Below are 25,265 nucleotides of genomic sequence, written 5' to 3' on the forward strand. Positions count from 1 at the left end.
CTTTTGCAGGCTCAAGAGAAGGAGGCGAGAGGCCAGCGATGGGAGATGAAGCAAAAGAGGGAGACGAAGCGGACAGACTTGAGCCGAAGAGGCACGCCGTTCGGATTTAGTGTCCACTACAGAAAAATGTTTCAGCTCCAGCGTGACCTTTTGTATACCCGTCATGCATGGCAAAAATTTATACATCGGCTCGGCTCATTCCCGCAACCCACGGCGTGGCGCGTCGTGCTGAGGCGGGCGGCGGAGGAGGAGCGCGCGTGATTGTCCCTCTTGTTCTCATTCTCATACATGTGGGGAAAGAACCTCCCTTATAAAGAGGTCCAACTCCCTCTAAACTAGCAATGTGGGACTAAACTTTAGTAGTGCTGAGGGAGTCCTGGATTAGGGGGTCTTCGGACAGCCGGACTATATCCTTTGGCCGGACTATTGGACTATGAAGATATGAGAAGACTTCGTCCCGTGTCCGGATGGGACTCTACTTGGCATGGAACGCAAGCTAGGCAATACGGGTATGCATATCTCCTCCTTTGTGACCGACCTTGTGTAACCCTAGCCTCCTCCGGTGTCTATATAAACCGGAGGGTTTTATTCCGTAGGACAACATGCAATCATACCATAGGCTAGCTTCTAGGGTTTAGCCTCTCCGATCTCGTGGTAGATCAACTCTTGTAATACTCATATTATCAAGTATAATCAAGCAGGACATAGGGTTTTACCTCCATCAAGAGGACCCGAACCTGGGTAAAACATCGTGTCCCCTGCCTCCTGTTACCATCCGCCTTAGACGCACAGTTCAGGACCCCCTACCCGAGATCCGCCGGTTTTGACACCAAGATTGGTGCTTTCATTGAGAGTTCCTCTGTGTCCTCGCCGTTAGGCTTGATGGCTCCTTCGATCATCGATAGCGATGGGGTCTAGGGTGAGACTTTTCTCCCCGGACAGATCTTTGTATTCGGCGGCTTCGCACTGCGGGCCAACTCGCTTGGCCATCTGGAGCAGATCGAGAGTTACGCCCCTGGCCACCAGGTCAGGTTTGGAAGCTTAAACTACACGGCCGACATCCGCGGAGACTTGATCTTCGACCTATTCGAGCCCCTGCCGAGTGCGCCGCACGGTCACGGTGAGCATGATTTAGCTCTACCATCGGACAATGTTCAGGAGATCGCACCGGCAATCGCTCCGACCCTCAATTCGGAGCCCATTGTGCCATCCATGGACGGGTGGATAGACCCCGCCACGGAGGCCGTATTCTCAGCGGCGATCGAGCCGAATATCGACCTTACCCTTCACGGGAGCCGTGACGCCGATCCTTTCCCGGCCACGGACTCCGAACCGCCTGCGCCCGTGCCTATCGAATCCGACTGGTTGCCGATCATGGGGTTCACCTCCGCGGATATCTTTCAACACTCGCCCTTCGGCGACATACTGAACTCATTAAGGTCTCTCTCCCTGTCAGGAGAGTCCTGGCCGAACTACGATCGGCAGGATTGGGATGCGGATGACAAAGAAATTCGCGGCCCACCCACCACCCACTTAGTAGCCAGTGTCGACAACTTGACCGACATGCTCGATTTCGACTCCGAAGACATCGACGGTATGGACGACGATGCGGGAGACGAAGAGGAACCACTGCCCACAGGGCACTGGACAGCCACCTCATCATATGATATATACATGGTGGACACACCCAAAGAAGGCAATGGCGACGAGACAGCGGAGGATGACCCCTCCAAGAAGCAACCCAAGCGCCGGCGTCAGCGGCGCCGTTCTATGTCTCGCCAAAGCAAAAGTGGTGACACCGGCACAGGAGATAATAGCACCCCGGACAGTGCCGAAGACGACAACAATCCCCTCCAGCATGATTTAGAGCAGGAGGATGGAGAAGCCAGCCCTCCCGAGAGAGCGGCAGATGGAGAGGCGGAGGATGATAATTACATGCCTCCCTCCGAAGACAAGGCAAGCCTCGACGACGACGAATTTGTCGTGCTGGAGGATCCCGCCGAACAAGAGCGCTTCAAGCGCAGGCTTATAGCCACGTGAAATAGCCTTAAGAAAAAGCAGTAGCAGCTTCAAGCTGATCAAGATTTGCTAGCTGACAGATGGACTGAAGTCCTTGCGGCCGAGGAATATGAACTCGAGCCCCCCTCCAAGAGTTACCCAAAGCACAGGTTGCTACCCCAACTAGAGGAGGAAGCATTAAAACCTACATCCCTAGCATATGACGTGGCTGATCGGCCACCTTGTGGCCGCGACAGAGAGGCATTTCAACCAAAAACTCAGCCCGCACCCCGACGCCACTCAAATAAAAATGAAAAGGCACAAGGAAACATGCTAGACATGCAAGACGTATTGGAGGACAAAGCAAAGCACGCAAGATCGATCTAAGGATCACGAGGGCGCGCCACTACGCGAGATGATAACCGTCACGCCGGATACAGTAAAAGTAAATCCGGTCGGGCCGAACACAACGGACAAGAATCATTCGAGCTGCGTCGCGACATAGCCCACTACAGAGGCGCCGCACACCCCATATGCTTCGCATACGAAGTAATGGATCACCAAATCCCAGAGGGTTTCAAACCCGTAAATATCGAATCATACGATGGCACAACAGATCCTGCGGTATGGATAGAGGACTTCCTCCTGCACATCCACATGGCCCGCGGTGATGATCTATACGCCATCAAATACCTCCCACTTAAGCTCAAAGGACCACCTTGGCATTGGCTCAACAGCCTGCCAGCAGAATCCATTGGCTGTTGGGAAGATCTGGAAGCCGCATTCCTCGACAACTTCCAGGGAACTTATGTGCGACCACCAGATGTCGATGACTTGAGCCACATAATTCAGCAGCCAGAGGAATCGGCCAGGCAATTCTGGACACGGTTCTTGACAAAGAAAAATCAAATTGTCGACTGTCCGGATGCAGAGACCCTAGCAGCTTTTAAGCACAACATCCGCGATGAGTGGCTCGCCCGGCACCTTAGCCAGGAAAAGCCGAAATCTATGGTAGCCCTCACAACACTCATGACCCGCTTTTGCGCGGGAGAAGACAGCTGGCTGGCTCGCAGTAATAACATATCAAAGAACCACAGTACTTCAGATACCAAGGATAACAATGGCAGGTCACGTCGCAACAAACATAAGCGCCACATCAACTGCGCCAATACCGAAGATACGACAGTCAATGCCGGATTCAGAGGCTCTAAACCCGGTCAGCGGAAAAAGCCATTCAAAAGAAGCACTCCCTGCCCGTCTAGTTTGGACCGTATACTCGATTGCTCGTGCCAAATACATGGCACCCCCGACAAGCCAACCAACCACACCAACAGGGAATGTTGGGTGTTCAAGCAGGCCGGCAAGTTAAACGCCGAAAACAAAGATAAGGGGCTACATAGCGATGACGAGGAAGAGCCCCGGCAGCCAAACACCGGAGGACAGAAGAGGTTCCCCCCACAAGTGCGGACGATGAACATGATATACGCAACCCACATCCCCAAGAAGGAGCGGAAAGCGTGCGTTAAGGGACGTATATGCGTTGGAGCCAGTCGCCCCAAAGTTCAACCCATGGTCCTCCTGTCCGATCACCTTCGATCGTAGGGACCACCCCACTAGTATCCGTCATGGCAGATTCGCCGCACTGGTCCTAGACCCAATCATCGATGGATTTCACCTCACTCGAGTCCTTATGGACGGTGGCAGTAGCCTGAACCTGCTTTATCAGGACACAGTGTGTAAAATGGGTATAGACCCGTCAAGGATCAAACCCACAAGAACGACCTTTAAAGGCATCATACCAGGTGTAGAGGCCCATTGCACAGGCTCGGTCACACTAGAAGTGGTCTTCGGATCCCCGGATAACTTCCGAAGCGAGGAGTTAATCTTTGATATAGTCCCATTCTGCAGTGGCTATCATGCACTGCTCGGGCGAACCGCATTTGCGAGATTCAACACGGTACCGCACTATGCATATCTCAAGCTCAAGATGCCAGGACCTCGGGGGGTCATCACAGTCAATGAAAACACAGAGCGCTCTCTCCGCACGGAGGAGCACACTGCGGCCCTCGTAGCAGAAGCGCAAAGCAGCCTCTTAAGGCAATCCACCAGTTCGGCGATTAAATACCCGGACACCTTCAAGCGCGCCCGGAGTAATCGGCAACAAGACCGCCTGGCACGTTCCGAGCTTGCATAACAATACGGCCCCCACCCTAGTACCAGCCAAACGGCAAAATCCGTGCCACGCGTACATAATTACGCATTGAAAATACCATGGGCACAGGTGGGGAGGGGGCATGACTATGGCACGCCCCAATACGCGGCTCAACCGCACTAGGGGCTTCCCGCTTTGTTATTTTTCTCTCTTTCAGGACTTTAATCTCTGGAAACCCCATCCGGCAGTATGATTGCCGGACACATGATGCAACAACCAAGGAGGCAGAAAGCTATGTCGCACCATGGAACTCCCAGGTGGTCTCTAATAACGAGTGAAATACCTGCTTTAAATACCATTCCTCAGCTTGCCCTTGGAGGGGACATGTCAAATAGTCCTACCTTTTTGCTTATCACACTACTTGTATCATTCTGCTTCGACGCACCTTTTTGAATAAACAATGCATAGCACTAGACTATTACCGCATTCTCTATTCTTTCTTTATATATATATATATATATATATATATATATATATATATATATATTCATTCATGGCATTCAGCACCCGTACACTCTGGTATGGCCAATACGCCAGGGGCTTAAGCATACCCCATAATACGGCGTGAGAAGTCCAAATACTTTTGACAGTGCGGCACCCCGAACTTATAGCATTATATGCATCAGCTCCGAATCATGTATTGGGTCAATAGTTGAGTTTGCCCGGATCCCATGTTTTGGTACCTTACGTTCCACTATATCGGCTAAGGTAGCACTGGGAGAACTGCTGCGAGTGTGCCCCGGTTCAGCTGGGCTAAGCACCTCAGTAGAGAAAGCTAAAACTGACTGTCATGGTAAGGCGAGAGCCGGTCGCTGCTCGAGAGGTCTCGAGTCCCTAAAGACTTATGCCGCTTAGAGCGAGGAGTCGGCTTTGTCCGGCTTAAGGCGTGTATAGCACCCTGAATTCGGCCTTCCGAATACTAGGGGCTTCGCCAAAATTTAAAATTGTAGAATTCTATGGCTAAGTGAGAGTGATAAAGCATTACAGCCCGAGTGCCTTGTTCGTTGAGCTGAGCACCTCCCTCGAAGGACCCAATAATGGGGAAAAGAGTGCTCAGATTTATCCTGAACACCCCAGCACTCGTGGCATGGGGGCAGAAGCCGACGACTGGCCATCTCTCAGATTTGATAAACAGCCACACAGAAGGTAATATTTTAAATTCAAACAAGCGTTGCATAGCGCATATGAACAAGTTTTCATAATACAGGATCACACGAGCAAGTTCATTTAAAAATTACATCCTTCGTACACTCGTCCGCCAAAAGACGGGCACCCTTTAGGACACCCTCATAATACATTTCGGGGTGGCGATGCTCCTTGCCTTGCGGCGGCCCCTCCTTCACCAGCTTCTCGGCGTCCATCTTGGCCTAGTGCACCTTCGCACGGGCAAAGGCCCGGCGTGCACCTTCGATGCAGATGGACCGCTTTATGACCTCCAGCCGTGGACGGGCATCTACAAGCCGCCTCACCAGGCCGAAGTAGTTGTTGGGAAGGGAGTCGCCAGGCCACATCCAGACTATAAAGCCCCTCATGGCCTGTTCGGCCGCCTTGTGCAGCTCGACCAGTTGCTTCAGCTGGTCGCTCATAGGCACCGGGTGTTCAGTCCTAGCATACTGAGACCATAACAACTTCTCCGTCGAGCTTCTCTCCTCGGCATGTTAAAATTTTGCGGCATCCGACACGCTGCGGGGCAAATCTGCGAATGCTCCTGGAGAGCTTCGGACTCGGGTAAGTAACAAGTAATTTACTTTCACATGCTTGCTTTGCATATTGAATGCCTTACCCGCCACTATCTTCCTCATCGCCTCAATCTCCTGGAGGACCTTTTGGGCATCAGCCTTGGCCTGCTTTGTGCTCTCGAGGGCCGCGGCAAGCTCGGACTCTTGTGTCTTTGAGTCAAGCTCCAAAGCCTCGTGCTTCTTCACGAGAGCCTGGAGCTCTTGATGCACCTCGGCCACTCGTGCCTCTTGTTTTTCCCGCTCGGTGCACTCCTTGGCCGCTTTGTTTTCGGCCTAGGACAGCGCTTGCTTCAGGGTCGCCACTTCGGTCGTGGCCCCTGGCACATTCATGATGATCCTGTCAGATCGCAACCACATTTTCTTTTTTTATATAGACAAGGTATTACTTACCTTTGTTCTCCTCGAGCTGCCTCTTGGCAAGCCCGAGCTCTTTCTCGGACCGCTCGAAGTCCTGCTTTAGTGCGACGACCTCCGCAGTCAGTGCGGCAGAGGTCAGCAGCGAAGCCTGCATACGCATACAGACATACTTATATTAGACTCCTGCAGATGTTATTCGATCCTCTATTCGGCTTTTCTTTGTGAACACCAAACAGAGCATCAGGGGCTACTGTCTATGTGGTAATATTGTTCCTATATTTTAAATACTTACCTCAAAGCCTGTTAGAAGGCTGGTATAGGCTTCAGTCAGTCCGCTCTTGGCAGACTGAACCTTCTTGATCACCGTGTTCATAATAGTGCGGTGCTCTTCGTCGATGGAAGCACCGCGAAGTGCTCCCAGCAGTTCGTTCGGTGCCTTTGGTTGGACAGAGGTCATCGGCATGGACGGCTTGCCCCTCTTAGAAGGGGGCCTCCTGCTCGAGCCCGGAACCACTGGAGGTTCTGGCGCGGTGTCCGGCTATGGGCTGAACTCGGAGCCCCTCGGAGCCTTGTTCCCTTTGCTCCTGGAGTCCCAAAGGTCGCCTTGAGGCGCCTCCGGGACTGTCTCCCCTGGGCTCGGTGCCCCTTGAGACAGTACCTCGACATTGCCCGTAGGGCAAGGAGAGGTGGCGGTTGGAAGTGTATCACTATCCATGTCCGACGAGTCCAAGGAACTGTCCGACGAAGATACGTCGATACGGGCTTGGGGCGGGCTGCATAATCATATTCGACGTTAGGAGAAGCAGTATAACAAAGGAATGCTATGAGTTACTCTGGTATCCGAATACTTACGACTTTGCCAGGGGCTTGGCCCTGAGCAGCCACTCGTCTTCGCCGTCGGCGGTGGTGGTGGAACAGTCCGGAAGGAGAGTCCTTCCCTTCTTGGACCCTTCGTCCTCCCCGGTTGGGGCGGCCTTCCTTTTCTTGTCTCCCCCGGCTGGAAGGGGAGAGTCTTCGTCTTCCTTTTCTCCTCGTTTTCACGGGAGAAGTGCGCCTCGGAGTTATCGGACGATGAGTCCGATACCACCTGGCGCCGGGAACTCTTTCGGGTTCCCTTGGCCTTCTTGGTCTTCTCCGGCACCTCATAAGGAGCTGGAGTCCGCATCTCCGTCAGGAGAGCGTCTGCGGGGTCTTCAGGCAGAGGGGTTGGACAGTTAATCTGCTCCAATGTCTCCACCCAGTCTTGTCAAAGGCATGGGAGCTCAGACCCCGCACATGTTTAAGATATGGGAAATAAATACCCTATGTACAGAACTTACCGAATGCGCAGGGCGCTTCGCGCTTAGACCGCGGTCCTCGGTAAGAGAAGGAGGGACCTCAGCGCCTTTGAACAGCACCTTCCAGACGTCCTTATGCATCGTGTCGAAGACCTCGCGTAGAGTCTGGTGCTGGGCCGGGTCGAACTCCCATAAGTTGAAAGCCCGTTGTTGACACGGGAGGATCCAGCGGAAGAGCATGACCTGGACTATGTTGACAAGCTTAAGTTTCTTGCTTGTCATGTTCCGGATACACTTCTGGAGTCCGTCCAGCTCCACCGATGAACCCCAGGACAGGCCCTTCTCCTTCCAGGAAGTGAGTCGTGTGGGGATTCCGGATCGAAACTCGAGGGCCGCCACCCAGTTGGTGTCGCGCGGCTCAGTCATGTAGAACCACCCCGATTGCCACCCCTTTACGGTCTCCATGAAGGAGCCCTCAAGCCATGTAACATTGGGCATTTTGCCCACCATGGCTCCGCTGCATTCCGCTTGTTGGCCGCCTACTACCTTCAGCTTGATATTGAAGGTCTTCAGCCATAGGCCAAAGTGGGGCCGGATGCGAAGGAAAGCCTCGCACATGACGATGAACGCCGAGATGTTGAGGATGAAATTTGGGGACAGATCATGAAAGTCCAGCCCGTAATAGAACATGAGGCCGCAAACGAATGGATGGAGGGGAAACCCCAGTCCACGGACGAAGTGGGGGAGGAAAACCACCCTTTCGTGAGGTTCCGGGGTAGGGACGATCTGCCCCGCGGCTGGGGGAGGAAAACCATGGCTAAGTATCCGGCTCCATGTAACTTTTTGATGTGCCCCTCCATAATGGAGGAGGCCATCCACTTGCCTCCCGCTCTGGACATGTTTGGAGAGAGTTGGGAAGAAGGATGTGGACTTGGGCATTGGAGCTCGAGTGCGCGAGAATGGATGAGTAAGGATAAAGAAGGCGTGGGTAGAAAAAGGTGAGATCTTATCCCTTTATAAGGGCGGACTAAAACTATGCGCCCCCACTAGCCTGGTAAAACTCGCTTATCCCCCAAGCGCCGTAATTGATGGCGCGGTTGGGTTGCCCGCGTCCGTATTGATGAGAATCCCGCAATAAGGGGAACACGATCTCTGCTTTGACAAGACGTGTCCAGAAACCGCCTCGCGTTATGTGCGGGGTTGGTTAAAGAAAAACGGTTCAAATAATTACCGGGCCATGGTGCGATGTCATGCTGCCAAAACATGTCAGCAGATTAGATTTGTGGAAATATTATTCTCTCTATGGTGGTATGTGGAACTTATTTTGCAGGGTCGGACACTATCCTTGTATTCAAACTCTTCCGTGGTGTATTCGGAGGAGGAACCCGCCTTGCAATGCTGAAGACAACAATGCGCGCCGGACTCATCGTCATTGAAGCCTGGTTCAGGGGCTACTGAGGGAGTCCTGGATTAGGGGGTCTCCGGACAGCCGGACTATTGGACTATGAAGATACGAGAAGACTTCATCCCATGTCCGGATGGGACTCTACTTGGCGTGGAAGGCAAGCTAGGCAATACGGATATGCATATCTCCTCCTTTGTAACCGACCTTGTGTAACCCTAGCCTCCTCCGGTGTCTATATAAACCAGAGGGTTTTAGTCCGTAGGACAACATACAATCATACCATAGGCTAGCTTCTAGGGTTTAGCCTCTCCGATCTCGTGGTAGATCAACTCTTGTAATACTCATATTATCAAGTATAATCAAGCAGGACGTAGGGTTTTACCTCCATCAAGAGGGCCCGAACCTGGGCAAAACATCGTGTCCCCTGCCTCCTATTACCATCCGCCTTAGACGCATAGTTCGGGACCCCCTACCCGAGATCCGCCGGTTTTGACACCGACAAGTGCCCCTTGCCTTGCACGAATGGGCTAAGTGGGCCTCTAGGATTTATTAGGAATTCCTGAAATTGTTATTGGGCTGGCCCATAAAAAGATAAAATTCCAGCAGTCCCCCACCAGATCCGAGAGGCACACCGAATTTTCCTTTGGTTCCAAAATATTGTTTTATATACCAGTATTGCAGTGGAGATTGTTAAGTTGAACTTCCACCTAGAACTCTATGCTACACTAGTAAGCAACTTGATCAGTGGACTGGGCCTTGAACTGCAAGTTTTCTATGAATCTAGCTTCACACAAAGCCTTGACCGATATTAGGCTACCGTGGGTCTTCCCTGCGGGTGGAGCTTATGCGTCATACTCGATGACCTTTCATGAGTTTACTAGAGAGAACCCTACTCTCATAGATTGCGACGTTTGGCAATCAGACTCATATAGCTGTGTTTTTCAAAAGATGTTCTACAGGACAACATCTCTGCTTAAATGAGCCACTTAGAACACATTAAGATATACATCAACCTGACATGCAGATTTAGGAGAGTATTGCATCTTCATGGAGTGGTATTGTTAACAGTAAGGATACTCTCCTCTTAGTTGACCAACAGCTTGTCTTCCATATCTAATTCACGGGATCTCTGATCACATAGATCATGTTACTACTGTGAACAACTCATATTGTGGGTCTCATATGCATTATCTATCACATTACGTGATAGACCCTTAGTAAAAGGATCTGCCAGATTTTTAGACGTTTGGATATAATCCAATGCAATAACTCTGTAGTTTCTCATTTTTCTGATAGACTTTAACCTTCTCTGAACATGTCTTGATGACTTCATGTTATCCTTTGAGTTGCTCACTTTCGTTATCACAGTTTGATTGTCGCAGTTCATAAGGATACCCGGTACAGGTTTCTCAACAACCAGCAAGTCATTCAAGAGCCGGCGAAGCCAATCTGCTTTGACCATAGTTGTATCTAGTGATGTGAGTTCTGCTTCCATTGCTGACCTCGTTAAGATGGTCTGCTTGCAAGACTTCCAAGAAACAACGCCACCTCCATGAGCGAATACATATCCGCTAGTGGCCTTTATCTCATCAGCATCTGGGATCCAGTTTGAGTCACTATACCCTTCAAGCACCTTTGGGTGCCCAGTGTAGTGGATTCCATAATTCCCAGTGCCTTTCAACTAATGCAAAACTCTCTCTACAACTTTCCAATGCACATCTCCTGGTTTTGAGACAAACCGACTCGGTTTGCTAACAGCAAAAGAGATGTCAGGTCTTGTAGCACTGGCTAAGTACATAAGCGAGCCAATAATATGAGAATATTTCAATTGATCTCTAGCAATTCTTCGAACCTTTCGAAGCAACACACTGGCATCATATGTTGTTGGAGAGGGCTTGCAGTCACTATAGCCAAAGAGACTCAATATCTTTTCCACATAGTGAGATTGAAGCAATGTAGTCCCACCATCATCGTCTCTCAACAACTTGATGTTCAGAATGACATCAGCCACTCCTAAATCCTTCATCTCAAAACAATGAGATAGGAAATCCTTGACCTCCTTAATAACATTCAGATTTGTGCCGAAAATCAGTATGTCATCAACATATAAGCAAAGGATAACTCCCTCGCCCCCACCATGATGATAGTACACACATTTATCAGCTTCGTTTACAATGAAGCCTGCAACTATTAAAGTTCTTTCAAACATCTCATGCCACTACTTGGGTGCTTGCTTAAGTCCATACAAAGACTTCAACAACTTGCACACTTTTCCTTCCTGACCATCTACTACGAACCCATCTGGTTGTTCCATATAAATTTCCTCGTCCAGCTCTCCATTTAGGAAAGTAGTCTTAACATCCATTTGATGAACGAGAAGACCATGTGAGGCAGCTAGAGAAAGTAGAACTCGGATAGTGGTCAGTCGAGCCACATATGAGTAAGTATCAAAGAAATCTTCACCTTCCTTTTGGGTATAACCCTTGGCCACGAGTCGTGCCTTGTATTTCTCAATAGTACCATCAAGCCTAAGTTTCTTCTTGAATATCCATTTTCACCCTATAGGTTTGCACCCATAAGGACGATCAATTATCTCCCAAGTTTCATTTTCCAAGATGGAATCCATCTCACTACGGACCGCTTCCTTCCAGTAGTCAGCATCTTCATATGCATAGGCCTCTGAAATAGAACTGGGAGTGTCATCTATTAGATAGACAAGAAAATCATCACCAAAGGACTTTGTAGTCCTCTGTCTCTTGCTCCTAGTAGGAACTTCATTGTTCTCTTCCACATGATTTTCAAAGTGTTCCATCGAAATGGTAGGTGCAGTAATTGTAACTAGTTCCTGATTCGATGAATTAGGCATCTCCTGATTAGATGAGGTAGCCATATCCTTCATGGGGAATATATCTTCAAAGAAAGTCCCATCATTCGACTCCATGATCATACCGACATGCATATCAGGTACCTCGGATTTTACAACCAAGAATCTATAACCAATGCTATGAAAATCATATCCCAAGAAACACAATCCATAGTCTTTGGTCCAAGCTTGCGCTTCTTTGGAATTGGCACATTGACTTTCGCCAAACAACCCCACGTTCGTAGATAAGAGAGCTTTAGCCTTTTCTTCTCACATTACTCGAATGGAGTTATCTCTTTGTTCTTTGTGGGAACTCGGTTTAGGACATGACATACCGTCAATATTGCCTCCCCCCACCATGCCTTGGAGTGACCCGATGTGTCTAACATGGCTTTAACCAAATCAGTTAGAGTATAGTTCTTCCTTTCGGCCACCCAATTTGACTGAGGTGAATAGGGACGCATCCTCTCATGGATTATACCATGTTTCGCACAAAAGGAATCAAATTCATTTGAGAAATACTCCCCACCACGAGCGGACCTAAGACTCTTGATCTTTCGATCAAGTTGGTTCTCTGCTTCAGCTTTATAGATCTTGAAATAGTTCAAAGTATCATCCTTAGATTTTATAAGATACACATGGTAGTATCTAGTGGAGTCATCAATTAACATCATAAAATACTTCTTTCCACCTTTTGTCAACACACCATTCATTTCACAAAGATCTGAATGTATGAGCTCTAGTGGTGCAAGATTTCTTGTTTCCGTAGTCGCATGAGACTTACGAGGTCGCCTAGCTTGCACACACACTTGACACTTAGATCCCTTAATAGTGGTGAAACTAGGGATTAAGTTCAACTTGGGTAGTCACGACATGCAACCAAAATTAACATGACAGAGACGTGAATACCACACATTTGATTCACTATTGTTGCAAACATGATTAACAACTTTATTGCAAATGTCTGACAAGGATAAAATAAATAGGCCTCCTGACTCATAGCATTTACCAACAAAGGTTCCATACTTGGATATTACAAATTTATCCGACTCAAAGACAAGCTTGTAGCCATCTCTACACAAAAGAGATCCGCTAACAAGATTTTTATTGACGGAGGGGACATAATGCATGTTCTTCAGCCGCACGATCTTCCCTGAAGTAAACGCAAATCGACCGTGCCAACACCATGAACAGAAGCACTTGAATAGTTGCCCATTAGCACGGTGGAAGTCCATGCAGTCTGATAAGACAAAAACATGGAAATATCACCGCATACATGCACATTAACAACCATGTCAATCAACCAATTAGGAGAATGACATACTGAAAGAATAGTGGGAAATATACCATACCCAGCATCCTTCATGTCAGTGTCTCCACTGACAACATTAGCGGTTTTGCCGCCTTTCCCAAGATGACGCTTGTCATAGCGATTAGGGCAACTAGGAGCCCAATGATTAGGATCTCCACACATGACAAACACCTTTCTTCTTGTCATTCTTCTTCTTGAAATTCATGTGATGTACAGCCTTGTTCTTCCCATCAAACTTTGCTTTACCATCAAACTTGCCCTTGTTCTTGAACTCTTTGGGTTGGAAGTTTTACTCATGTACCAGATTGGCACTAGATCCTCCCTCAATACCTCGAGCACGTGTGTCCTTTGCTCTCGCCTTTTCTTCCACATCAAGAGTACCAATGAGATCCGGAACGGAAAACTCCTGCCTCTTATGCTTCAGTAAGGTAGCAAAGTTCATCCATGAAGGAGGAAGCTTAGTGATGATACCTCCGGCAATAAACTTGTCCGGTAGCATACAATTGAAGTGCTCAAGTTCTCTAGCAAATGACTGTATCTCATGAGCTTGCTCAACCACGAAGCGCTCTTCAGTCATCTTGTAATCATAGAATTACTCCATGATGTATAGCTCAGTGCCAGCATCCGAGACCCCAAACTTGGCCTCGAGTGCGTCCCACATATCTTTTCCATTATCAATTGACACATAAGCATCAACTATGTTCTCACCAAGAACACTCAAGACAGCGGCCTTAAACAGGGTATCCATTTTCTGAAAAGCTTGTTTCCGTTGAGCATCATACTCTCCTTCAGGTTTGCCAAGAGTGGCGTCATAGCAGCTCATGGCTTGAAACTATAGAATGGCTCTCACGCGTCACCTCTTATAGTGGATACCCTCAAACATAGGAGGTCTCATGGAAGCAGCAAAACCACTCGGGTAAATTGCCTATCATAAGGTTTTTGGATTGTTGGAAATACGAGCAATTTACAAAATAATTTTATTAACGGAAATACTAAATAAAGCATGACTAATATAGTAGAGATAAAGCAAGTCATGCAATCTAACAGAGAGAAGGTAAATAGCATCTGCAAATATGAACTATAGCCAAACATATCTAGAGTAGATAGTAGAGCAAGTTGCATATATGAAGTAGAACCTAACATATCTAGGGTAGATGCTAGAACAAGGAACTGTGGCAGGACCTCTAACAGAAAGAGGAAGAGCACGTACGGGACAGCAGCAGCAGCAGAAGCACTGGACTTGGGGTCGGTGTCCTCGCCAGCCATGTCGTCGAGGAGGTTGTCGACGCCGCGGAAGAAGTCGTCCTCGGGGAAGTAGTCGTCGGAGTCCGAGGCATCCGTAAAGAGGAAGTCAGTAATCGCGTGAAGCGCTCCCCAAAAACCTTATCACCCTTCTCCCGTACAGGGCCCAAAGAGGTGCGGTTTCGGAGGCCTACTGTCTTGACTCGCGGTGCACGCCGCAATACGGGATGGGGAAGACAACAGCAGCTTAGAGATTGGAACCGATGGCGAGAGGAAGAAGAAGTTCTGATGCGTCTCTCTAAGAGGAGCGACCTCCTTTTTATAGGCGCAAGAGAAGGATGCGAGAGGCCAGCGATGGGAGATGAAGCAAAAGAGGGAGACAAAGCGAACAGACTTCAGTTGAAGAGGCGCGCCGTTCGGATTCAGTGTCCACTACAGAAAAATGTTTCAGCTCCCGCGTGACCTTTCGTATACCCGTCATGCGTGGCAAAAATTTAGACATCGGCTCGGCTCATTCGCGGTGCAACACGGCGGGCGGCGGAGGAGGAGCGCGAGTGGATGTCCCTCTTGTTCTCATGCTCATACATGTGGGGAAAGAACCTCCCTTATAAAGATGTCCAACTCCCTCTAAACTAGCAATGGGGACTAAACTTTAATAGTGCCCCTTGCCTTGCATGAATGGGCTAAGTGGGCCTCTAGGATTTATTAGAAATTTCTGAAATTGTTATTGGGCTGGCCCATAAAAAGATGAAATTCCAGCAGTTTTTCTCTTCACCCTCCTATCCGGACAGTGAATGGGTTGTCTGATTGGACGTCTGAGGGGTCCGGATGTAGATGCTCATAGTTTTCTGATCGTTCGACGTCTTGGCTTCAGGGGCGTCAACGATGACTCTAAATAAATAAGCTCCAAATCCTTCCCTGAAGAGGCGATCAACTCTATGGTTGGTGACTTTTGTGATGGTGCCGGAGGCTGGTGACACATGTTGGAGTCCTGCTCAGGGGTGTGTCAATCTTGATTGTAATTTTCTTTCTTTGTTGATGATCCTTTATGCAAAAGGCTAGTATTCTAATATTTTTTTCAGTTTTATTGAATTGGTGTCCACATGGCTTGTACCTTGATCTTTATTTTATGAATGAGATACATACTACCATGAAAAAACTTGAATATCTATTTCCCACAAAAAACCTTAAATGTCCATTCATCCCGGTTATCCTACAGCTTTCTTGGAAGGCGTGCCTTCTTGAACTACCTTTTTTTAGAGGACTTTATGAACTACTTACCCCGTCCTTAACAATTTTTACTAGCAGTTGCATGTGGTGTTACAAAGTGCAGTTGAAGACAAGCTACAACGTTTGTAGGGATAGACATGTAACTATCGCATAACATGTGTTGTTGTGAGTCAGGGCTGGTCATGCGACGATTGCACAAGTTTTATTAGAAGGAAATAACCTAAGGTGAAAAACAACTTGCTAATGGGACGACTTAGCATGTTGCTTTCATCCGGTGAAGGAAAAAAAATACTCCCATTCCCTCACCCCACACCGTCGTCGGTAATGCACAATAACTACACACACTCGCTTCCCCCCACCTCTCTAGTTGCAGGCATATTACACCTCTTACAATTGCATGTCGTTTTATAGTGTGCAGTTGCAGTCTAGTTGAGGGTGGACATTCAACTGTCACAGAACATGTAAAAAAATAACAAAAAATATATAAGTGAAAGAAAATAGGAAATTAAAAATTTAAAACATTATAAAGTTAATAATAAACCCAACTACAAAGTTGCACCTCATAGTGAAAATTTTCATTCATGACTAAAAACTAAAAAAGATATTCTAAAATCTCAATTTCTTTACTGTGTCAACATAGTAAAAAAAGAATTAAAAGGAACAAATAGATTAAAAAAATGTGTGCAACCGTGGTTGCATGTGGAGTGCGAGGGTGGGGTGTCGTCCCAAAAAAGGAAAATGAGAGAAAAATATATGTAAAACCTAGAGAAAAAAGATAATGCAACTCTAGTTCCGCGTGAGACTATGATTACATACGAGAAAGGTGGCGCTCCTTGCAAAAGTGAAATAAAAGGAAGGACGCGATAGGTAAAATTCCTGTACAACTTAAGTCACAGCTAGTATGAGCGGGGCATCATGAAAAAAAATGAAATGAAAAGGTAAAAACTGAATAAAAAACCAACGTAATAGCACTTCAAGTGCGGAGACTTAATCCCATTCTTAAATCTCAACTTTATTACTCCCTCCGATCCATAATAGTGTCGCAGTTTTGTTCAAAATTGTGACACTTACTATGAATCAAAAATAGTATTATCTACGCAAAAGTGGAAATGAGAACAAAAAATGGAAAAGAAAACCAAAAAAGTTCAAAAATATGTCTTGCAAAACGAAAAAGCCGAGAGCTCTGCGCCTTCCAGACTCGACCCCCCTGGTACAATCTAGCCCACAGTAACCTAGGTCAACGAGAAAAGGAAAACGTTAAATTAGAAAAAAAATGACAAAAGAGCCCAATCGGCTTCGTGTAAAGAAAAGGCCCAAAGACACGGGCGACCCGCGGCGCCCCTGTGGGAGCTAGATATATGCTCCTCTCGCCTGAAGTTTTTCCCCTTGTGTAAGTACTGGTTGACCTTTTTTTTCTTCATTTGCTAGCTCCTTGCTCCGGTTCCCATCCATGGCGTCTATTCGCTGTAGGATCTCGTTGGTTTTCTGAGGGGTTTTTTTTTACTTTTTCCTTCTTTTTTTCTGTTTTCTTCCTGCAACGCCCTTGGAGCGCCCTAGCAGGAGCTAGATATACGCTCCTCTCGCGTGAAGTTTTTTTCCCTCACATAGGTAATGGCTGCCCCTTTTTTCTTCATTTACTAGTTCCTTGCTCGGGTTCCCATCCAAGGCGTCTGTTCGTTGTAGGATCTTGTTGATTTTTTGAGGTTTCTCATAGTATTTTCTAAAATTTTAACTTTATTTTTTTATTTCTTTGTTTATTTCTCGGCTTTCTTGGAAATTTTTTCAGGTTTTTCTGTTTCTTTCTCATGAAAAGTGCTTTCCACACTTTTGCATTGGTTTTTTTCTTTCTTTCTTTTTCTTTGTGTTTTCCTCGGTTTTCGTCAGTTTTTTTTTGTTTTCTTTCTTTGTTTGTTTTCACGGTTTCTACTCTTTTATATTTCCTTTTGTTTTTTTGCTTTCTTTTGATTTTAATTTGGTATTCTTTTTTCATCGGTATTCTTTTTTTATTTGTATAATTCTTTTTTTGTTTATTTCATGGGTTTCATCTTTTTTTCATCGGTTTTTTGTTTCTTTCCTAGGTTTTTTTGTTTTTTCTTTGTTTCATTATCGATCTGAAATGTTTCCCACTACTTTTGCACTTGTTTATTTGGTTCTCGTTTTTGTTTTGTTTCCTTTTTAGTTTTCATTGCTGTTTTTTTGGTTTGTTTTGGTTTTCATTTTGCCTTTTCCGTATATGTCATGATTTTTTTCTAATACATATTATATCTTAATACATGATCAAAAAAATTCTATACATATTTTTATAGTTTTTCAGTTGCTTCTTTAACATTTTCCAGATGCAAGATTAATTTTTATTAGTACATGGTCAATAATGTTTTGCACACATTCTAAAACTTTCAAATCCTTGATTAACATTTTTCATACCTGGCCAACATTTTTTGTGTACACATTTAACAGTTTTCAAATGCTTAATTTACATTTTGAAAATACGTGTTTAATTATTATTTTCAAATGCTTGGTTAACATTTTCTAGATACACGATCAATTTTTTTTCACACACATTGTATGTATTCTGTATACATTTTTTGCATACATAAGAAACATTTTCTTTTATACACACTTAACATTTCCTAAATGCTTGGTTAATATCTCTCATTTTCATGCACACATGATAAAAAGTTTTGGATTGCAACAAGGGATATATTTGATTTTGCCTGCCAAGGTTGCATCTAGAAACATGGTCTCGGGATATTTTACTAGATTTAATGTTCTAGAGAACTCGAGAGGCAAAAATATCACAATTATGCATGCCATATGGTCATCACGGAACCGATGGACACACAATGAAGATAGGTATAATCCGGTTCAGGCGATCAAAGGAGTTCATGAAACTCTTTTGCATCCTTGACATTCCATTGCGACGTAGGACGCATGGGACGCAATGTTGGAGACAACTGGAGGTGGGATGGATCACCATAAACACGGACGAATCAATGCTATATCGGGTGGACTGGGCAGCGTGGCCCGGACTTACCTAGCGTTTCTTGATGCATGATGTATGTCCTTGCCGGAAGTTTCCACCCCATTCATGGCCAAGCCACCGGCGGCAAAAACGACAATTTGACCTATGGACGAAAAGAATTCACAAAGTGAACTGTCCATGAAAAAATTTCGCCCCACGTGTAGCGCCCGATAACTAGGCGTCACACTATAATATACAACGCCTGACTGACAGGCTCTACACGCCTGGCCAACGTCGCACTCCGGGCTGCCTAAAAATTGCTAAGTCGGCGTGCAATGCCTGAGAGCTAGGCGCTGCACTATATAGTGTCTAGTGAAGTGTGTGACCCTACGCATCCGTTTTTATCGTGGTTGATGGATTTGTTTCCCAACCGACCGTCTCTGGTCTGGTCAGGTGTGTGGCGCTGGGTAACTGCGATGGTAACAACAAGTGCATGTTTTTTCTCTTGTACTACAAAATCAAGCACTTTGCTATGATCAATTTGATTGATGGAGTGATGACAGGATAGGTGAAAAGGCTCGAGCAAACAACAGCCGCGGTTTTGCTCTGCACAAGTTTTAGTACTCGTACGACCATGAGCACTAGTACAATCAAACGATGATAAGAACACTGCGGCCACTAATGCAGCGCCTAGAAGCTAAGCGCTACACTATAGCTCTCAGGCGTTGCACACCGACTTAACAATTTTTAAGCAGTTCGGGGTGCGACGCTGGCCAGAAATGTAGCACCTGGCAGTCAGGCACTGCACAGTGTAGTGCGGCGCGTGGCTGTCGATGGCTACACAAAGGGGTTAGCCGGATGAAATTTTTTCGTCCATAGTTTACTTTATGAATTGTTTTCTTCTACAGGTCCAATTTGTCGTTTTTGCTGCTGCTGGCTATGAGAGAAGGGGTGATCTTCGCCCATTTACGCGGGTATTCACTATGCCCAGAAGGGGTGATCATAGAGGTTGACTGCCCGGATGTTGTCAACCTACGAAACTCATGGCAAAATTCATGTTCGATTGCGGTGCCTATCTTACAAGATTTGGAGAATATAGTGCCTAGTTTTTCTTTGTTTTCGGTTCGTCATGTTGGTAGGGACCTGAATTCCTGGACCCATCAATGTGCTCAGCATACTTGTACGCTTGAGGTTACGAATAGTTAGCTTTACCGAAGCCCAAATTTTCTCATTAGTAGCCTATGGGCATACTGTAACAGGACAATAGTTCGTTGAATAAAGTCCCAATTTGATGCAAAAAATGCTTGGTTAATATGTTTCGAATACATGGTCAACATTTTTATACATATTTTTATATTTCTGAAATGCTTGATTAACATTTTTGAAATACAAAATTTAACATTTTTTCAATACATGGTCAATGTTTTCTTCTATAATTGTTTAACACTTAAATACTTAACTAACATTTTTCAAATACAAGTTTAACATTTTTTAATACACGGTCAACATATTTTTATCCACATTTAACATTTTCAAATTCTTAATTAATATTTTTCAAATACTTGTTAAACACATTTTCAAATGCTTGATTATTTTTCAAAAATGAATGATCAATTATTTTCACAGAAATTGTATATTTGTTCTATACATGAGAACCATTTTATAATACACTTTTTACATTTTACAAATGTTTGGTTAACATTTTTAGGTGCTTTATATAATATATTTATTTAGAATATTTGGATTTATAAACGAAAGTAAAGAAAAGCCATGAAAGAACGAAAAAAACGCGACCATTGTATCCCGCGCACCTGGCCCAGCACATATAGGGAGGCACCTGAGACGAGAAGACAGTAGTCTCGCCATAAGCAAGACATAGTGCTGCCTAGGCACCCTGCGGCTCGCTTATAGCGAAGATGAAGGGAACCCACGCGTATTAAAAGAAAATATTAAATATATACAGATATTTTTCTAAATGAGTATAAAAGAATGTTGACCAAATACTAAAATAAATATTAATTTTACATTCAAAACAATGTTAATCAAACATTTAAAAATATTAAAATTCTCATAGAAAAACGCGGATCATGTATTAAGATTATTACATGTACTTGAAAATACTAATCAAGCATGAAAAAAATGTATAAACATGTGAAAAATTATATTGACCATGTAATTGAAAATTTAACTTTTTAAAAAAGATCGTTAATAGTGTATTAATAAATATTTTTGATGTGTTCAAGAAATATAGAATAAGAACAGAAGGAAATAAAGAAAAACTGAATAGTTCAAGAGAAAACAATAAAATAAAGGCCGAAGAAACAGGTGCAAAGAAATAAAACAGTGAATACAATTTTAAAAGAAAGAAAATCATTAAACACAAAAAAACAATGAAAAAATTAAGAAAGAGAAGAAAAAATGGAGACAACCATGAAAGAGACAAATAGTAGTGAAAGAAAATTTTAAAGAAGAGCAAAGTATTACGAGGAAGCAAAGAAATCAACGGGAAAACCAAAGAAAGAAAAAAGAAAACCAAAAGAAAACAAAAAAGCAAACGAACGAACGAACACATGAGCGAATAGACTGACGGTCGAACGGACGAGTAGCATGTTATTGAGGCGGCCAATACACATGCGCCCCGCATAAAGGATTAAGGCGAGACGAATGCTAGTATAATTATACGCCAGACATAGTATTCGCGACGCCCACTCGTTCACCAATGCAGAATAATGTCTAAAATCAGAATGAATCTCCGTGCACATTGATTCAAGTGTTACAAAATTGACGAGACTTTGTTAAATCTTAGTTAACTAAGATTTAGACATGTAGATGTGCTCTTTTTATCACATATCTAAATTAGTTAATCATGCATAAAAAGAAAATAAAAAGGAAAAATAAAATACCCACACGAATCTTCGCATAAAAGAAGTAACATAATAGGATTTAGAAGTGTGATTTAGATGTGCAATATTTATGATACATCTATATGCTTTAACAAAACCGAATTTTGTAACACTTCATGCGCAATAAATCCAACCAAGCTCTGGTGGTTTAGTAGAGCTTATGGCCGCCGTGCTTTAGGGGCGAAATGAAGGCGTATCTCCTGCGAATGCGATCTCGTGGCAGCGTCGGGCAGCTCAAACCAAGTTTATCCCTTTTGGCATGCACATGTCGGCATGTATCCAACCGAGAAGGCCACGAAGCCGCGCAGGCGTACGTGTCCGCCGCTCGCACACGCGTCGCGCCGCGCGCCGCTCGCGGGTCACCGGCCGCCACCGCTCTCACGCCCGCGCCCTTCCAGACCTCTCTCGCCCGTCGCCACCTTTTTTTATTAAGCTCGCTCCTCGTTGTGCTTCTCCACTCGCACGGCGAAGAACAGGGCACCTCTGACCGAACATAGTAGTATAGCATCTCCCCACGCTTCACCACAGCTACAGCATCAAGATCACTAGATCACCTAGCCAGGTATAGCTATGGCGTCCGAGCAGGATCGCCGCGAGGAGCGCGCGCAGGCCGCGGCGCAGAAGGCGGCCGACGAGCTCGCCGCGGCCAGGCGGGACATGCACGAGCCCAGCAGCCCAGGACGGCGGACCGGCATCTTCGGCAGCGTGCAGGAGAGCGCGCGCTCCCTGCTGGGCGCCGTCCGCGACACCTTCTCCGGCGGCGTCCGGAACACAACCACGGCCCACGACAGCTACTCTACCGGCGCCATGGGGACCGCGGGGGAAAAAGTCAATGAGTACGGGAGCTACGCATCCCAGAAGGCCGAGGAAGGGAAGGAGAGCGCGAGTGAGATGGCGGACGCCGCCGCGGGGAAGACCAAGGAGACCAAGGACGCGACGGTGGAGAAGACGAGGGAGATGGCGGACGCCGCCGCGGGGAAGACCAAGGAGACCAAGGACGCGGCCGCAGAGAAGGCGCGCGGCGCGGGGGAGATGGTGACGGAGAAGGCGAGGAGCGCCAAGGACGCTGCCTTGGAGACTAAGGACGCGGCGGCTGACAAGGCGAGTGGAGCGGCGGAGACGGTGACGGAGAAGGCCAAGGGCGCCAAGGACGCAACCGTTGATACAGCGGAGGGCGCCAAGGAGTACATGGTGGACAAGGAGGAGGACGCCCGGCGAGCGCTCGCCGGCTCGGCCAAGGATAGCGAGGGCGAGACGAAGGAGTCGGCGTGGCAACAGGGCCAGGATGTGCGGCGGCGGGCGGCGGAGAAGGCCGAGGAGGCTCGTCAGCGCACGCACCAACCACCGGAGGAGGAGAGGTAAAAGCACCGTTGCCACCAGCCACGCCGTGGTTCAAGGATCAAGATGCGAAGGCTTCAACAGTAAGTTGATTGAACGCGTCAATCTGTTAAATCTGCAGGTCGAAGTTGGCAACGGAGAACATCTTCGGGTCGGCGCAGGGGTTGACGGAGGCGTTCAAGGAGAAGATGACGATGCCGACGGACGTGATCGAGCGGAAGCTCGCTGAGAGGAAGGGGACGGCAAGGGACGCGGGCAGGGGCGAGGCACTGAACGCGGACGACGTGATGATGCGCGTGAAGGAGGCGGACCAGATGACCGGGACAGGGTTTAACGACGTCGGCAAGATGGGCGAGGAGGGCACCGGCATGAAGGCGGCACTGAGGGCCGACGACGAGGAGGACGTGATGCTGCGGGTGAAGGCGGCGGACCAGATGACAGGGCAGGCGTTCAACGACGTCGGCCCGATGGGCGAGGAGGGCACGGGATGGGGTCCGGCATTGAGGGCGCGGAAGGACGCCTGAAGCATGCACACCTGTTGCGTGTGAGCGTTTTGTGTGACACTTTGTACGAGCTACTCCTGTAGCAAATGAATAAATTAGAGTCAATTACACCGGTGGTGCTTGAACTTGGCGTAAACGGTTGATGCTAGAAATACATTGAACTAATACATTGAACTGGTGCAATAACTTGGTTTGGTTGAGCAAATACGGTCCTAATCGTGTATTGATAGGAAATCAACACTGACTTGGCATGGGCTTGGCATGGCAGTGTGGCACGGGCCGCTGTCAGCGACTTGAAGCGTGTGGCCTATTTTTTTGTAAAAGAACCCCTAAAAGAATTTATTTCTCACAAAAAAGACCATGTTCACGTGGTAGATGTTCTTTTTTCTTTTTGCTGTATGACAAGTAGGTGCTGACGTGAAAACTAAAAGAAAATTTTAGGCCTCTACATTCGAACACGCCAACTACTGCTAGGACGCACACCCTCACAACCACGGCAACATTTGCTCTAGGACGCACACCCTCACAACCACGGCAACATTTGCTCCCAGATGTTCAATAAGTATAACAAGTCCTTAATGTAGTATATAAGGGTATCTGGAAAAAGAAAAGTAGTATGAAGATGATGCATGTGGGGCTTAAATTGGCTGCAGATAGTGCCGCCCATTTTACACGCGCTAGTTCTTTTTGAAATAATTGTAAAACATAAGTAATAAAAATAAAGTTCAAAACATTTATGTGTGATAAATATTATACATACAAACGATGATTAGTACATAAAAGTTTTTGAACAAACATGCATTATATAAATTGTTTAGTAAATGCGGACACTTAGAATGTTTAATGAATATAAAAAGTATAGAGTTGCAGCTACATTTAAATTATTCAAACTGATGAATATAAACATTTACTAAATATTTATGAATATTCACTTTTGACTTATATTAAAAACAATTGTCTAATTTAAATATTAGCACGACTGAATATTCATATTAACATTTTAGATCTTAAACTACATATTTTTTAATTATACAGACATTGAATTATAAAAATAGGACAATGCTAACGCCCACACGTGTGGTGGGAACGAAATCCGCTCACACACTTTATAACACACAGACTGTGTCACGTCACCGCATGCATGCATGTCAGAATTTTTGGATTTTCAATTTTTAAAATGTTTTATCTCTTAAATAAAAAATCTAATTGAAGATTTATTTTCATCATTAAATTCCTCGCGACGAGATCTTCGAAACTAGATCTCATATCAATATATTCCGACAAATTTTTTGGGGGTTAAAAGTTGTCATGTCTATTGCACATAAATTGCCATGGTGTTTACATTGAAGTTGCGATGATATGTTTCAGCTATTTTCTTCTACATTTAAAAGTAAAATTTTGACATTTATAAAACGGAGAATTAAGAAACTAGACTTGCCATAAACCATAAGCTAAAACTGCCGTGATACATGCACTTAAAATTTTCATGGTTCATACAAAAAATAATTTTTATGATCAAAGTACTGTAGTTGCCATCATCAGAATACTAAAATTGCCATGCTCTACAAACACATAGCAACTTTAGTTTAAGCACTATGACAACTACAATGTAAACATTATGAGAACTTTTGGGCAAAAAAAATTCGTCGAAACGTATCAACATGAGGCCTAGTTTTAAAAATTTTATCGAGACGGATTTAATGATGAAACAAAATTTTTAATTCAATTTTTTAATTAGGAGATAAAACATTTTTAAACCGAAAATCAAAAAGATTTTTGCTGACGTCATTTGTTCACATGTGGCAAAATGAGTGGTAAAGAAGACATGTGAACGATGTGCAAGATGCCACACGTGCGGGCCTTAGTTTTTTCCTAAAAATATCCGTACGATTATTGAAATGCTTGTAGAATTAAAATAACTTTT

General features: G+C 45.8%; 1 protein-coding gene across 1 annotated transcript; it reads left to right on the forward strand.

Annotated features, from left to right (window-relative positions):
* The first annotated feature begins 21,946 nt into the window (after positions 1–21,946).
* LOC119271515 (late embryogenesis abundant protein ECP63-like) lies at positions 21,947–23,466 on the forward strand. Its single transcript, XM_037553319.1, has 2 exons — positions 21,947–22,858; positions 22,960–23,466. The coding sequence occupies exons 1-2, from the start codon at positions 22,071–22,073 to the stop codon at positions 23,360–23,362; spliced, it is 1,191 nt and encodes a 396-aa protein (XP_037409216.1). The 5' UTR covers positions 21,947–22,070; the 3' UTR covers positions 23,363–23,466.
* Positions 23,467–25,265: the final 1,799 nt, after the last annotated feature.

This window comes from Triticum dicoccoides, chromosome 3A (genome assembly GCF_002162155.2).
Source record: "Triticum dicoccoides isolate Atlit2015 ecotype Zavitan chromosome 3A, WEW_v2.0, whole genome shotgun sequence".
Lineage (NCBI taxonomy): Eukaryota > Viridiplantae > Streptophyta > Magnoliopsida > Poales > Poaceae > Triticum > Triticum dicoccoides.

Excerpts from the sequence above, each read along its gene's own strand:
- LOC119271515 (XM_037553319.1), top strand. The coding sequence starts at position 22,071 with ATGGCGTCCGAGCAGGATCGCCGCGAGGAGCGCGCGCAGGCCGCGGCG. Across the intron at positions 22,859-22,959 it reads CAACCACCGGAGGAGGAGAG|GTCGAAGTTGGCAACGGAGA; the intron begins GTAAAAGCACCG and ends TTAAATCTGCAG.